Below are 16,165 nucleotides of genomic sequence, written 5' to 3' on the forward strand. Positions count from 1 at the left end.
GCTCAGTCGGTTAAGCGGCCGACTTCGGCTCAGGTCATGATCTCGCGGTCCGTGAGTTTGAGCCCCGCGTCGGGCTCTGTGCTGACAGCTCAGAGCCTGGAGCCTGTTTCAGATTCTATGTCTCCCTCTCTCTGACCCTCCCCTGTTCATGCTCTGTCTCTCCCTGTCTCAAAAATAAATAAAACGTTAAAAAAAAAAAAATTAAAATGATGAGGGGCATGTGGCTCTTCATCTCAGGGTCATGAGTTCAAGCTCCACATTGGGCATAGAGCCTACTTAAAAATAAACAAATAAAAATAAAAATAAAATGATGATATAAATGACTACTGACATGCAAGTATGCTCCTGAAACACTGTTAAGTGAACAAAGCATATAGTTACAATAAAAAACAATTTCCGTAAAAATAAACATATATATACATAGAAAAAATGCTAGAAAGGTTAAATAGAAAATGTCAGTAGTAGTTATTTCTGTGTAGTAGAAAACTATATAACATTCTGTATCATTCATAGAATATAACAAATTTTTTAATATTTTACAATTTTTATGATTTTTTATTTTATATTTTCTTCCTTTTTTTTTTTTCTTTTTTTTTGCATAAAACTCTGTAGTATCTACACAGGCAATGTTACTATTTTGGAAAGAAACAAATCCTACAACCAAAGTTGTATACACAGTGAGTGTGATCTCAATCGTGGCACTCACAGGAAAACAACAGAAGGAACTATTCAAGTAGTTTCATCCAGGTAATGCCATCCTGACTGAATGCTATCCTGCTTCTTTATACTTTTCTGAACTTGATAAATGTACTACTTTTCTTTTTTAATGTGGCAAAATACACATAACAAAATTTACCATCTTAACCTTTTTTTTTTAAGTTTATTTATTTATGAGAGAGAGAGACAGACAGACAGCATGAGTGGGGGTGGGGCAGAGACAGAGGGAGACACAGAATCTAAAGCAGGCTCCAGGCTCTGACCTGTCAGCACAGAGCCCGACGCAGGGCTTGAACTCACAAACTGCAAGATCATGATCTGAGCCTAAGTCGGATGCTTAACTGACTGAGCCACCCAGGCGCCCCAGCATCTTAACCTTTTTTTAAAAGTTTATTTGCTTATTTTGAGAGAGGGAGAGAGAGAGAGTGTACAGCGTGCATGCACAAGTCGGGGGAGGAGCAGAGAGAGGGAGACAGAATTCCAAGCAGTTCTGCAGTACCAGCGAAGAGCCCAACACAGGGCTCAAACCCACAAACCATGAGATCATGACCCGAGCCAAAATCCAGAGCCAGGTACTCAACCAACTGAGCCACCCAGGCACCACCCATCTTAACCATTTTTGGTGGACAATTCAGTGATACTAAATACATTCATAATATTATATAACCCTCACCACCATTAATCTGCAGAACTCGTCTCATCTTGTGAAACTAAAATTTTAAATGTATTACTTTTACACATAGAAAATGGAAATAAAACTGTTAAGCATTAAAAAAAATTCAAGAAAAATATTGAAAGATTAATGTGAATTGCACCAAAAATTTGTAAAATAAACTTGACCAAGGAGGTGAAAGACCTGTTCTCTGAAAACTGTAAAACACTCACGAAAAAAATTGAAGATGACAAATGAAATGGAAAGCTCTTCCATGCTCATGTACTGGGAGAATTAATATTGTTAAGATGTCCATGTTACCTAATGCAATCTGCAGATTTAATGCAATTCCTATCAAAATACCAGCAGCACTTTCCAAAAAACTAGAACACATAATGCTAAAACTTGTATAGAACAACAAAGACCCCAAACAGCCAAAGCAATCTTGAGAAAGAAAAACAAAGCTGAATTCCAGATTTCAAGATATACTACAAAACTGTAACAATCCAAATAGTATGGCAGTGACACAAACACAGACACACAGGTCAACGGAACACAAGACAGAGCCCAGAAATAAACCTAGAATTATATGGCCAATTAATGCACGACAAAGGAAGCAAGAATATGCAATGGGAAGACAGTCTCCTCAAAAACAGTGCTGGGAAAACTGGAGAGCTACATGCAAAAGAATGAAACTGGACTACTTTCTAACACCATACCCAAAAAGAAACTCCAAATGGATTAAAGACCTAAACGTGACACTTGAAACCATAAATACACTAGAAGAGAGCACAGGCACTAAATTCTCTGACATCGGCCATACCAACACTTTTCTAGATATGTCTCCTAAGGCAAGGGAAACAAAAGCAAAAATAAACTATTGTGACTACATCAAAATAAATAGCTTCTACAGAACAAAGGAAATAATCAATAAAACAAAAAGACAACCTATTAATTAGGAGAATATATTTACAAAGGATATATCCAATAAGAGATTAATATCCAAAATATAAAAGAACTTCTACAACCCAACACCAAGAAACAAATAATCCAATTAAAAAATGGGCAGATGACATGAACATTTTTCCAAAGGCAAAGATGGCCAACAGACACATTGAAAAGATGCTCTACATCACTCATCATTAGGAAAATGCAAATCAAAACTACGAGATATCCTGTCAGAATGGCTTAGTATCAAAAACACAAGAAACAACAAGTGTTGGCATGGCAAGGATGTGGAATAAAAGGAACCTCACGCACTGTTGGTGGGAATGCAAACTGGTACAGCCACTGTGGAAAACAGTATGGAGGTTCCTCAAAATTAAAAACAGAATTACCATATGATCCAATAATTCCACTACTGGGTATTTGCCTAAAGAAAAATGAAAAACACTGATTCTAAAAGATAAAATGCACTCCTAATACTGTAGCATTATTCACAATAACCAAGATATGGAAGCAACTCAACTGTTCATGGATTGATGAATGGATAAAGAAGAGGTAGTGTGTGGGGCGCCTGGGTGGCTCAGTCGGTTAAGTGACCAACCTCAGCTCGGGTCATGATCTCACAGTTTGTGGGTTTGAGCCCCATGTTGGGCTCTGTGCTGACAGCTCAGGGCCTGGAGCCTGGAGCCTGGAGCCAATTCTGTGTCTCCCTCTCTCTGCACCTCCCCTGCTTGTGCTCTGTCTCTCTCTGACTCTCAAAAAATAATGTTAGTAAGAAAAATTAAAAAAAAAAAAAAAAGATGTGGGGTGTGTATGCATGTATAATGGAACACTCAGCCATAAAAAGAGTGAGATTGGGGAACGTGGGTGGCTCAGTTGGTTAATCATCTGACTCTTGATTTCGGCTCAGGTCATGATCTCACAGTATGTGAGATCAAGCCCCATGTCAGGCTCTGCACTGACAGCGCAGAGCCTGCTTAGGATTCTCTCCATCCTTCTCTCTCTGCCCCTCCCCCACTCTCTCTCTCTCAAAATAAATAATACACATTTTTTAAATATTTTTATTCTTTTAGGGGCGCCTGGGTGGCGCAGTCGGTTGAGCGTCCGACTTCAGCCAGGTCACGATCTCGCGGTCCGTGAGTTCGAGCCCCGCGTCAGGCTCTGGGCTGATGGCTCGGAGCCTGGAGCCTGTTTCCGATTCTGTGTCTCCCTCTCTCTCTGCCCCTCCCCCGTTCATGCTCTGTCTCTCTCTGTCCCAAAAATAAATAAAAAAATGTTGAAAAAAATTTAAAAAAAAAAAAAAAAAAAAGAAAAAAAAAATATTTTTATTCTTTTAAATAATCTCTACACCCAACGTGGGGCTCAAACTCACAACCCCAAGATCAAGAGCGGCATGTTCCTCTGACTGAGCCAGCCAGGTGCTCCAGGACCATGGTCATTTTAAACAAGAGGCCAGAGGCGCCTGGCTGGCTCCATTGGTTGAGCCTAAGACTTCGGCTCAGGTCACAATCTCACGGTTTGTGAGTTTGAGCCCCACATTGTGCTCTCTGCTGTCAGAGCAGAGCCTGCTTCAGAAACTCTGTCTCCCTTTCTCTCTGCCCCTCCCCTACTCGCACTCTCTCTCAAAAATTAATAAACATTTAAAAATAAATAAATAAACGAACAAACAAGAGGCCCAGAGAGATTAAGTGGCTTACTCAAGAACATCTGGACAGTAAACTGAGGGGCCCTATCTGCTCTGATGGCTGTGCTATGGGGTGTTTAAGAATTATCCTACCATGGGGCGCCTGGGTGGCTCAGTCGGTTAAGCGTCCAACTTCGGCCCAGGTCATGATCTCACAGTTTGTGAGTTCAAGCCCCACGTCAGGCTCTGTGCTGGCTGTGTGGAGCCTGGAGCCTGCTTCAGATTCTGTCTCCCTCTCTCTCTGCCCCTCCCCTGCTCGCTCTCTGTCTCTCTCTCTCTCTCTCAAAAATAAACATTAAGGGGCACCTGGGTGGCTCAGTCGGTTAAGCATCCGACTTTGGCTCAGGTCATGATCTCACAGTTTGTGAGTTCGAGCCCCGCGTCAGACTCTGTACTGACAGCTCAGAGCCTGGAGCCTGCTTCACGTTCTGTGTCTCCCTCTCTCTCTGCCCCTTCCCTGCTCATGCTATGTCTCTTTCTGTCTCAAAAATAAACATTAAAAAAAAATAAAAATTAAAAAATTAAAAAAAAAAAAAGAATTATCCTCCCTATCTTTCCCATGTTTCCTGTCCACATTTAACAGGCATTCTTCAAAGCTTCTTTCATTCCTCAAGTACCTACTCCGTGACCAGCATGGGCTGGGAGCTGCAGCGGATGCAAAGTTGACCAGCATGGGCTGGGAGCTGCAGCGGATGCAAAGTTACCCAGCCTGACAAAACGCTTACCCGCAAGATCCGCTGGCACAGTGGCTTACTTACTCCATAATCAGGACCACCCAACTCCTTTATCCGGACTTCCCAGTGTCCTTTCTCTCTTAGCAGTTTGTTAATTTCATCATTCAGGTCCCGAATTCGGAATTCACCTAAACCAGCTGGAAAACAAAAACATTAACATTGTTTCTTCAAAATAGCACTCAGTGTTATACCCTAAAAATAAATGTCAATACCTACAAAGGTATGCGGGACAAAAACACTCATTTAAATTTATAAGAAAAACCATCACACCCAAATAAAGGAAATGGCAAGGATTATGAACCGAGTCCCCACCAGCACAGGGGAAAAAAATTCTTGAGGAAAACCTTCATCATCATTAGCAACTGAAGAAATATAAACTGAAGCAATCCTACTGTTCCATTTATGCAACTATTAAAATACTTTGATGGTGGGGGCACCTGGCATCCAACGCCAGCAAATATGCAGCGAGGCTGACATAAGCACCGGGACTGGGAGAATTCTGTGTTGGTTTCACCCTTTCAGGAAAGCAATGTTTTGTTATATGGGAACATCTTTTGGCAAAGACTATACTCTGAGAATGAAGCCTAAGGGACTCTTTAAAAAAATTTTTTTTTAATGTTTATTTATTTTTGAGACAGAGAGAGACAGAGCATGAACGGGGGAGGGTCAGAGAGAGGGAGACACAGAATCCGAAACAGGCTCCAGGCTCTGAGCTGTCAGCACAGAGCCTGACGTGGGGCTCAAACTCACGGACCGTGAGCACGGACCGTGAGATCATGACCTGAGCCGAAGTCGGCCGCCTAACCGACTGAGCCACCCAGGCGCCCCCTAAGGGACTCATTTAAAGGAATATGCACAAGAGAGTTTGCAGAGGTGTTGTCTCCCACGCCAAGAGCAGCTGGAGCATCCCACCACAAAGGAAGGGAAATGGCTAATGAACCTTGATATGTTGAAACAAAGTATCACGTGGCTGTTGCAAGGGAGTAACCTCCCTCCCCCTTCTCCACTGAATGGCTTTTATACCACTGTCAAAAGTCAACTGACCACATGTGTGGCTCTATTTCTTACTCTCTTCCATTGGTCTATCTTTCACCACTACCCACCCCATTATCTGGAATACAGTAGCTTTATATAAAATCTTAAAGTTAGGTGGTATGAATGCTACAATCTTGTTCTTTTTCAAAATTATTTTGGCTATCCTAGTTCCTTTGACTTTCCATTTAAAATGTAGAAAAAATCTGGCAACGTATTTAAAAAAAAAAATCCCATCGGGATTTTGATTGTGGTAATATTTGAAAAGACCAAGAACTGACATCACTACTAGGTTTGGGTCTTGCCATCCACGAATGCCATGTACCTCTCAACTTACTTAGGTCTTCTCTGATTTCCTTCATCAATGTTTTAGTTTTAAGCAAACAGACCACACATACATTTTGTTAGATGTATGCCTAAGTATTTCTTCTGTTTTGGTGCTTTTGTAAATAGCCCTTTTTGCAAATGTTCTATTACCAATTTTTCAGTGCTGGTTTATAACAACAGAATTGATTTGTGTGTACTGTCCTTTCTACTCTGTAACCTTGCTACCCTCACTTATTCACTTTAGAAAGCTTCCCATAAGATTTCTTGGGATCGTCTACACGGAAAATGACATAGTTTGAGAAGAGAATTGTATTTCTTCCTTTCCAATCTGTGTGCCTTTTATTTCCTTTCCTTGCTTTACTGCACAGACTAGGAATTCCAGTACGACCTTGAATATAAGCGGTAAGAATTTCTGCCTCGTCCTTGCTCTTAGGAGGAAAGCATTCAACCTTTGCCATTAAGTACGATGCTGGCTATAGGTTTTTTGGGAGAAGTGTTTTATCTGGGTGAAAAAAATTCCCTCTTATTCCCAGTTAGCAGAGAGTTTTTACCATGAGTGGATGTTAAATTTTGCCAAAAATTTTTTCCATCATCTACTGAGATGATCTCTACTAAAGATCATCTAGAGAGGCTTCTCTACTTTAGAATGATGATACAGTGAATTATATTCATTTCTGAATACTGAATCAGACATGTACACCAAGGATAAATCTCACTTGGTTGTGATGTGTTATCCTTTTTATAAATTACTGGATTTGGTTTGCTAATATTCTATTGAAGATTTCTACACTCATGAGGAATATTAGTTGGAAATTTTACGTGTAATGTCTTTTTCTGATTATAGTATCATGGTAATGCTAATAGTCAAACTTCTAAAATGAAGGAGGAAGTGTTCCTTCCTCTTCAATTTTCTGGAAGAAACTGTGTTGAATTGGTATTTTTTCTTCCTTAAATGTTAGGTAGAACTTACCTGTGAAGCCATCTGGGTCTGGAGTTTTCTTTGCTGGAAGGCTTTAACTATGAATTCAATTTCTTTAACAGATACAGGGGCATCTGACTGCCTCGGTCAGTAGAGCATGCAACTCTTGATCTTGGGGTCATGGGTTTGAGCCCCATGCTGGGCATGGAGTTTACTTAAAAAAAAAAAAAATTCTTGATTTCTTTAATAGACATAGGAATGCTCAGGTTTCAATTTCATCTTGAACAATGTTTCTAAACAGTGGCACTACTGACATTTTGAGTCAAATAATTCTTTGCAGGATACACTGTAAGATGCTTAGTGGCTTCCCTGGCTTTAACCACTAGATGCCAGTAGCACCCCAAGTTATAAAAATCAAAGTTTCTCCAGATACTGACAAATGTCCCCTGGAGGGGCAAAACTGCCCCTGGGTAAGAACTAATTCTCTTTAAGTTTCTGTCTTTCAAGGACTGGTCGGTTTCATCTGAGTTGATGAATTACAGGCATAACATTGTCTGTAACATTCCCTTATTAACCTTCTAATGTCTGGAGAGTCTGTAGTAATATTCCCAGTGTCATTCCTCGTGCTTGTAATTTTTTTAAGTTTGCTTGTTTGTTGGCTTGTTTATTTATGTAATCTCTATACCCAACGTGGGGCTCGAACTCATGACCCTGAGCTCAAGAGTCATGTGCTCTACTGACTGAGCAAACCAGACACCCCTAGATGTTCCTAATTTGTATCTTCTTTTTTTCTTGGTCAGTCTGACTAATTTTATTGACCTTTTTATTTATTTAATTTTCTTTTTTTTTGAAGTTTATTTATTTTGAGAGACAGAAAGAGTGAGCAGGGGACGGGTGGGAGGAGGGGAGAGACAGAGAGAGAGAGAGACAGAGAGAGAGACAGAGAGAGAGACAGAGAGAGAGAGTCCCAAGCAGGCTCTGCTGCACTGATAGTTCGATGTGGGGCTCAAATTCATGAACTGTGACCTCATGACCTGAGCCAAAACCAAGAATCAGACACTTAACCGACTGAGTCACCCAGGCATCACTTACTGATATTTTTAAAGAACCAGGTTTTAGGGGCGTTGGGTTGAACGACTCTGGCTTAGGTCATGATCTCACAGTTACTGAGTTCGAGCCCCACACTGGCTCTGTGCTAACGGCTCAGAGCCTGGAGCCTGCTTCGGATTCTGTGTCTCCCTCTCTCTCTGTACCTCCCCTGCTCACGTGCTCTCTCTCTCTTAAGAATAAATAAACATTAAAAAATTTTTTTAAATAAAAAATAAAAGGGTAAAGCCTCAGTGAGGCTTTAAAAAAAAAGAAAAGAACCAGCTTTTGACTTTTCTCTCTTCATCTTCCATTTTCAGTTTCATCGATATCTGCTCTTACCTTTATTATTTTCTTCCTTCTGCTTACTTAGGGTTTGGTTTACTCTTCTTTTCTAGTTTCTTAGCGTATAAGTTTAGATCATTGATTTGAGACCTTTCTTATTTTCTATTATTTTAATACAAAAAAAGAACATCCCCCTCCAAAATTGTTTTTGTCCCTTAAATTCTGATATTATGTTTTCATTTTCATTTACTTCAAAATATTTTCGAATATCCTTGCAGTTTGCTCTTAGACACATGAGTTGCTTAGATACATGCTGCTTAATTTCCAAATATTTAGGAATTTTCTAGGTATCTTTCTGTTACGGATTTCTACATTAATTCTGTTATAATCAGAGAACATACTTTGTAAGATTTCAATTATTTTAAATTTGCTAACATTTGTCTTATAACCCAGAACATGTTCTATTTTCGTGACTATTCTAGATGCTCTTAAAAAAAGAAAGCATTCTGGGATGCCTGGGTGGCTTAAGTCGGTTAAGCGTCCGACTCTTGATTTCGGCTCAGGTCACGATCTCACCGGTGGTTGGTAAGTTTGAGCCCCGCTTTGGTCTCCAGACTGATCGTGCGGAGCCTGCTTGGGATTCTCTCTCCCTCTCTCTCTGCTCCTCCCATCTGGCTCTCTCTCTCTCAAAAAAATAAAATAAAATAAAAAATAATAAAACTTAAAAAAAATTTTTTTTTGCTAGGTGGAATGTTCTAGAAGTGTCAAATTGACTCATACTATTATTCAGTTCTTCTATGTCCTTAATGATCTTCTATCTACTTGTTCTACTGATTATTGAAAGAGAAGTGTTGAAATCCCCAAGTCTAATGGTGGATTTGAGAATCAACACTGCAGGGGTACCTGGGTGGCTCAAGTGGTTGAGTGTCCAACTCTTGGCTTTGGCCCAGGTCATGATCTCATGGTTCTGTGGGGTCGAGCTCCATGCTGTCAGCATGGAGCCTGCTTGGGATTCTCTCTCTCCCTCTCTCTCTGCCCCTACCCCCCTCGTGCATGCATGCACTCTCTCTCAAAATAAGTAAAACTTAAAAAAAAAAAAAAAAAAAAAAAAAAAACACTGTAAAAGACAAATTAGCTTACCATTCTGAATTTGAGCCACTTTTTTAGAGATCTCTCCAATGATCTGTGAAAAAAAGAAAAGGTAATATTCTCATGACTTTTGATTATGTCTGAAAGCACAGAAAACATATAATTCAAAATTAGTAATTAAAAATACTTAGAATTCTGGTAAAGAATCACTGAGAGAATAAGAAACAATCAGAATACAAATCAAAACCACAATGAGGTATCACCTTACACCTGTCAGAATGGCTAGAATTAAAAAGACAAGAAGTAAGTGTTGGTGAGAATGTAGAAAAAAGAGAACGCTCGTGCACTGTAGGTAGAAATGTAAACTGGTACAGCCACCATGGAAAACATGGAGGTTCCAAAAAAAATGAAAAATAGAAATACTATATGATCCAATAATTCCACTCCTGGGTATTTACCCAAAGAAAATGAAAACACTAATTTGAAAGATACATGTTAACTGCAGTATTATTTACAATACCCAAGATATGTAAGCAACCCAAGTGTCCTTGGACAGTTGAATGGATAAGAAAGATGTGTTATACATATACAACGGAACACTACTCAGCCATAAAAAAGAATGAGATCTTGCCATTTTCAACAACATGGATGGACCTAGAGGGTATTATGCTAAGTGAAATGAGCCAGACAGATTTCACTTACATGTGGACTCTAAAAAGCAAATCAAATCAATTAACAAACAAAAAAGCAGAAACAGACCCATAAAGACAGAGAACAAACTGATGACTGCCAAAGGGGAAGGAGGTGGGGGATGGGCATAATAATGGGTGAAGGGGAGTGGGAGATACAGGCTTCCAGTTATGGATTGATAAGTCACGGTGGCGGGGGATGGGGAGGTGCAGTGGAGTTCAGCACAGGAAATATAGTCAATGGTATTATAATAGCATTTATGGTAATAGATAGTAGCTACACTTGTGGGATCACCATGTTGTATACCTGAAACTAATGTAACATTCTGTGTCAACTGTACTTCAATAAAAAAAAGAAACAATCAGAGACTTGTTACTTCTACTAAGACCAGATTCACCCAGAACATACTTGTCGTCTCCACTTTTCAGCTTTGGGCAGCTCAGTACATTCTGAGGCAAGGAAGGGTCTTCTTTCCTATGAAGAAGAAAATACACATGTTGCCACTGTACTAGTTACAAGCTCTGTGCAGCATTCACAACTGATTCAGCCCTGAAGACTAAATGTCTAGTGGTCTAAACACACTTGAAGTTTCAGTTCCAAATGATCTCCATCAAGCCTTATATCTCACACTACAGTTTCCACTTGGAAACAACTATACGAGGGCTGCCTGGGTGGCTCAGTCAATTGAGCATCTGACTCTTGATTTCAGGTCAGGTCATGATCTCACGGTTCATGGGACAGAGCCCTGCAATGGGCCCTGTGCTAAGAGGGTGGAGCCTGCTTGGGATTCTCCCTCTCCCCCTGCCCCACTTGCGCATGCACTGTCTCTCTCTTAAAATAAATAAATAACTTTTTTTAAAAAAGGAAACAACTATACATGCAAAAACATACATACATTGCACTGTATCTGGTACAGTGAACCACTGGAAACAACTTAAAAGTTCAATAATAGAGAGATGACTAAGTAAGCTAGGTTATATTCACTTCATGGAATATTCATATTATCTTAAGAAATAATGTCAATCGGGGCGCCTGGGTGGCTCAGTCGGTTAAGCATCCGACTTCAGCTCAGGTCATGATCTCACGGTCTGTGGGTTCAAGCCCCACGTCAGCTCTGTGCTTGCAGCTCAGAGCCTGGAGCATGTTTCAGATTCTGTGTCTCCCTCTTTCTCGGACCCTCCCCTGTTTATGCTCTCTCTCTCTCTGTCTCAAAAATAAATAAATGTTAAAATTAAAAAAAAAAGAAAAAAGAAAAAAGAAATAATGTCTATCGGACACCTGGGTGGTTCAGTCAGTCATGATCTCATGGTTCATGATTTCGAGCCCTCTATCAGGCTCTGCACTAATGGTGTGGAGGCTGCTTGGGATTCTCTCTCTCTCTCTCTCTCTCTCTCACTCTCTCTCTCCTCTCTCTCTCTCTCCTTCTCTCTCTGTCCCTCCCCTACTTGCTCTCTCTCTCTCTCAAAATAAAGAAACTTAAAAAAAAAGAAATATCTACAATATTCAGAACATACATAAACGTGTATGTGTACACATGCATGTGTGTGTGAGCATGTGTGTTTAATTTCTTTTTTTTTTAATTTTTTTTAACGTTTTATTTATTTTCGAGAGAGGGAGAGAGACAGAGCGTGAGTGGGGGAGGGGCAGAGAGAGGGGGAGACACAGAATCGGAAGCAGGCTCCAGGCTCTGGGCTGTCAGCACAGAGCCCAACGCGGGGCTCAAACTCACAGACTGTGAGATCATGACCTGAGCCGAAGTCGGACACTTAACCGACTGAGCCACCCAGGCGCCCCTGTGTGTTTAATTTCTATAAAATAAAACAAAAATATTGAAAGAATGCTGCCTATTATCCCTGACCTGGTTGAGTCTCCATGAGTCAAGATCATTTACTGGTATCAGCTTAGAGCTCCTCTCCATAGCACATTCCGTTTTCTATTATTCACTATTAGACAGAGCTGGGATAATATGGAAAGCCAATTATCATAATACAGAGGAAATGGAAGCAGCTAGATCATCAATCACACTGCCCCAGCTACAGAGAGAGACACCTAGAATTCAAATGTATAGACTCCTAAGAGTGCCAGTGGCTATAGACAAGAAATTGGAAGTCTCGTCTGCTCAGGAGAGAGTTTTACCACATTTATTCTTAACGATTTACAATTCATGAAGATTTACACCAACCTTCACTTTTCCCTCTTCCAGTTGAGCTTGGCGAAATCTTGCTAAGGCCGTCCTATCAGAAACAGAGAAGAATCCATTAGATACCGCTCACAGACTTCTTATCACTCAAGTTCCTAGATGACGTAGATCTGCTCATGACCATATTTAACATCAGCCATTCATGAACATTATTCATAAATAGATTATAATAATTATTCTTCATAAAAAGAGAGCATACATGAGCATGCACAAGAGATTAAGACACCAAAGAGAAGTTATGGGTTTCCGTGTCCCGACAGTGGAACTTAAAAAGCCATGGGTGTTCCTGAACATCCAAATATCTATTTTACTTACACTGTGTGTAAAGACCGTGGGAAACTCTCCTGATCAGACCACTTGGTGAGCAACACATCCGGATGCTAAAAGACTAGCATCATGGGGTGCCTAGTTGTCACTCTCATAGCCCCTGTACCATCCCCAACTAAACTAGTGTTTATCCAGTATAAGTTCTGGGGAGTTGTCAGAAAACACTAGTAGGGAAAACAAACATCGAACACAGGCATACTATTTTAACACACGTAGAGAAAGAAAAATACGAAAGAACCAAACACAAGAAGAGCTCCATGGTGATAATTAAGTCCCTTAAAATTTACAGACAAAACTGAATTGATACTTACATGGCCTTTTCTGCATTTCGGGCCTAAAAGGAGACAGAAGGGGAGAAAAATGCCCATGTTTAAAATACCCTTTTTTCACATACTTTTAGAGAAAAGTATCAAAAGGACAGTCACAAGCATAATGTTTGAACTAGTATCCCAAAAGATAAAAAAGAAAGAAAAGAAAACCAAAAGAAAAAATAATCAAAAGACGTCCAAATCCTGTGACTTTACCCACGCTGCTCCCTCCACCTAAAATCTTCACTCCTCCACTGTCCCTCCCCACCCTTTGGATCTGACTCTTATCCATCCTTCAAAATGTATCACCGGTGTCATCGCCATCCCAGAAAGTTCGTCTGTGGCCCCTTCTTCCCAACTGGGCTGCTACCTTTTGTGTGGGTTTGTAACTACCATGGTCCTTTCCACTCAGCATCCCAACTGTCTGTTTCCAGCCAGCAGAACTTGAGGAAGAAAAGACTGGCTTTTCCAAAAGGAGTTTTATGTAACTACTGTCACACAAGTGTCAAGTCCACTGTCCCTGAAACACTGTCAAGCACAGAACATGTTTTCTGGGTTGTAGTTTAAGTAGAAAGAGTACTTGCTAAGTCAGGGACTTGAACTTTACTCTCAACTCTTCCACTCACCATCCCGGAGAAGTAGTCTCTCAGATTCCCCACCTTTACAACAGGGATCATACCTCTTATCTCCTAGAGATGTCATGAAGACTTAAGAGATAAACACATAAAAACATCAGGTATGCAGCTTCTAGAGCCTCAGCAAAAGTTAAGTTCAACGTAAGTCTCCTTCCTGGCCTTCTGCTACAATGGACACAGCAACAAACTTGGCAAAAGCTTGGCGGATACGTGAACACATTACCAACTAAGGATAAAACAAAGCAGCTCTCCCAGGGGAAGCCATCACCTTGAAGGCTGAGGCAGTGTCCTACCTATTTTACTAAATCCTAGAGATTCTAGATATTTAATTTAGTGTTTCTCAATGTTTACTGCATGCTTAAAACACCGCGGTAGGTGCTCGTTGGAACTTCCACACCAAACAATGAATCAATGTGATACGGGCACGTACCCAGGGTAACGTAAGCCCACTCATATATGAATGTGTAATGGTGACAGGGATATAAAATACCCAACAACTCCTGTACCCAAAAATATCTAGGCCCAGGGATTCTTCTCCCCTGCTAGGGAATAGGCAGAAGGATTCCCTATGTTTGTTAGAGTTCAGAAATGACGAGCCTCAAGGCTGAGCAGGGCAGTATGAAGCAGTAATTTGGGATATAGTCTCCCACAGAAAGGTCTGATTCCAGCCCAAGAAGGTTTCTTCCCTTCTTGGGATCTTGGGCTCATTAATCTACAAGAGCTTGCAATACATCTTCTATAACCTCATTACTGCGTGTTGTGCTTCTTATGCGGGCTTCGCTTAATGAAAATATGGTAACTAACATGTATGAGCATCTTCTTTGTACCAGCGCTAGGTGCATTCTCACACTGACATGTCGGGTGTGCTTCCTGAACCAATGGAGAAGCCAACAAACCACTCCAGACCACAGAGATCATACCCTCTGTGGTAGTAACACTACGCCATCCATTCAATCGTTACTGAACACCTACAACGTGTCACACCCCTAAGAAAGCCACTATTAGACACTAAGAAAGCAACGTTGAAAAGACCGACCCCCGTGAAGTTTACATCTTGCGGGGGAGATGGAGAAGAGAAGAGACATAAATCAAATAACCCAGAAACATACTGTCACCCCCGCTGCTCATCCCCCGTATGGGACCTGGGGACAAACAAGTGGGCCCACGCCAGGCACCGTGACTCGCTGCCGGTCCTTGCGCCTCTCTTAGTTTTCCCGGGCGATAAGATAAGGCGCTTCATCGAGATTACAACAGTGCTGGAGACGGTAACTCCGCTCTCCGAGGTTCCCATTTCCCACCCCAAATTCTGACAGCTGAAGAGAGGAGGAAGAGAACCCAAGTTACAGGTAGACAAAGAGCCTGAAGCCTGCAGTGATGCCCGGCTGCACCCCTCCACCACGAGCGACCGAATAGGGCTGGGAGCCCTCACTGCGCGCCCGCTCGCCCCCTCCACCACGCACCCACCCAACTCACCATGGTGGCAGTGAGGGCGCCGCCCTCGGGCCGCGCGGCCCCAGCCCCGGGAGCTTCACTGACTCGGGCGAGGCCGACCCCGGCGGGAACTGAAACACTCTAGCTGGCCGCACCACCGATTTTTCTGTCGGAAGGACAAACGGGATGGACCGGAAGTTGGGGGCCGGAAGCGAAAATGGTTCTCTACTAGAGGAGGAAGAGGAAACGCAAAAGCGCTCTTGTAGGACTGCCTTCCCTAGGCGTTCGGGCGTCGCACTGACACGCGCGTACGAAGACTGGGGGCGTTGGCAAATTGCGCCTGCGTAGTGAGACTGACGTGTCTTAGACTCCGCTCCCGACGTCTGGTTTCGCTCTCGCGATAACAAGTGCAAATTTTCTTGCGTTAACTATTGGTACTGCGGAAGCGGAGGACACCGGGTGCAGTTGACTGTAAGCTGCTTGGGGTTATGGTTGCCGTTCTGGATCGCATTCCACCGGCCCCTTTTTTATTTCTTTTGGTGAGAGGAAACATGCCCTTTCGGAAGTCGCTCGTCCTCATGCCTCTGAACGAACTGAGTCCTCACAGCCGACTGGGCTCGCTGAACCTAGCCTTCGTAAGAGGTTAGGCAGCTCAAGAAGTGGAAGCCGCAGGCCCCAGGTAGTAGGCGCTGAAACGCCCTTTTGGTCAGGTCAGAGCGAGTGTTCTCCAGGAGTTCGAGCTGGCGGGGCTTCGTAAATTCCTCCGCGTTTCCCTGTCATTTACGTGGGGACTTAACTTTTTCTGAGCTCTTGTGGAATCGCCAGGCTCAATCAGAGCTGGACCAGTGTTTTAAGTCACCCTCTTTTAAGATAAGAAATTTAAGGCCCAGGGAAGAAAAGCCTACTTACTTGGAGAAGGAGGTTGGTTAGAAAGGTAGTTTGGGTCATTACCCAGAGAGATGCGGTCAGTGTGTGATGGGCGCGTTGCTGGGATCAGGAGATCGTCAGACAAGGACCCAGGGACACGGGAGAGGCCACTTGATACGTACGGTTCTGGTGGCTATCCCCATATGGTGTCCAGAGCTGTGTGGAATTCAGGTAAAG

At 42.1% G+C, this 16,165-nt stretch overlaps 1 protein-coding gene across 1 annotated transcript in view; it reads right to left on the minus strand.

Moving 5' to 3' along the window:
- ISY1 (ISY1 splicing factor homolog) overlaps positions 1-15,379 on the minus strand; it is a 25,521-nt gene extending 10,142 nt beyond the window's left edge. Inside the window, exons 1-6 of the mRNA XM_049641095.1 lie at positions 15,104-15,379; positions 12,999-13,021; positions 12,343-12,394; positions 10,569-10,634; positions 9,522-9,564; positions 4,757-4,869 (exon numbers count right to left, since the gene is read on the minus strand). Coding sequence (XP_049497052.1) covers positions 4,757-4,869; positions 9,522-9,564; positions 10,569-10,634; positions 12,343-12,394; positions 12,999-13,021; positions 15,104-15,106 — 300 coding nt within the window. The 5' untranslated portion in view covers positions 15,107-15,379. The remainder of the gene's footprint in view (positions 1-4,756; positions 4,870-9,521; positions 9,565-10,568; positions 10,635-12,342; positions 12,395-12,998; positions 13,022-15,103) is intronic.
- Positions 15,380-16,165: the final 786 nt, after the last annotated feature.

Source organism: Panthera uncia, chromosome A2 (genome assembly GCF_023721935.1).
Source record: "Panthera uncia isolate 11264 chromosome A2, Puncia_PCG_1.0, whole genome shotgun sequence".
In the NCBI taxonomy this organism is placed as follows: domain Eukaryota; kingdom Metazoa; phylum Chordata; class Mammalia; order Carnivora; family Felidae; genus Panthera; species Panthera uncia.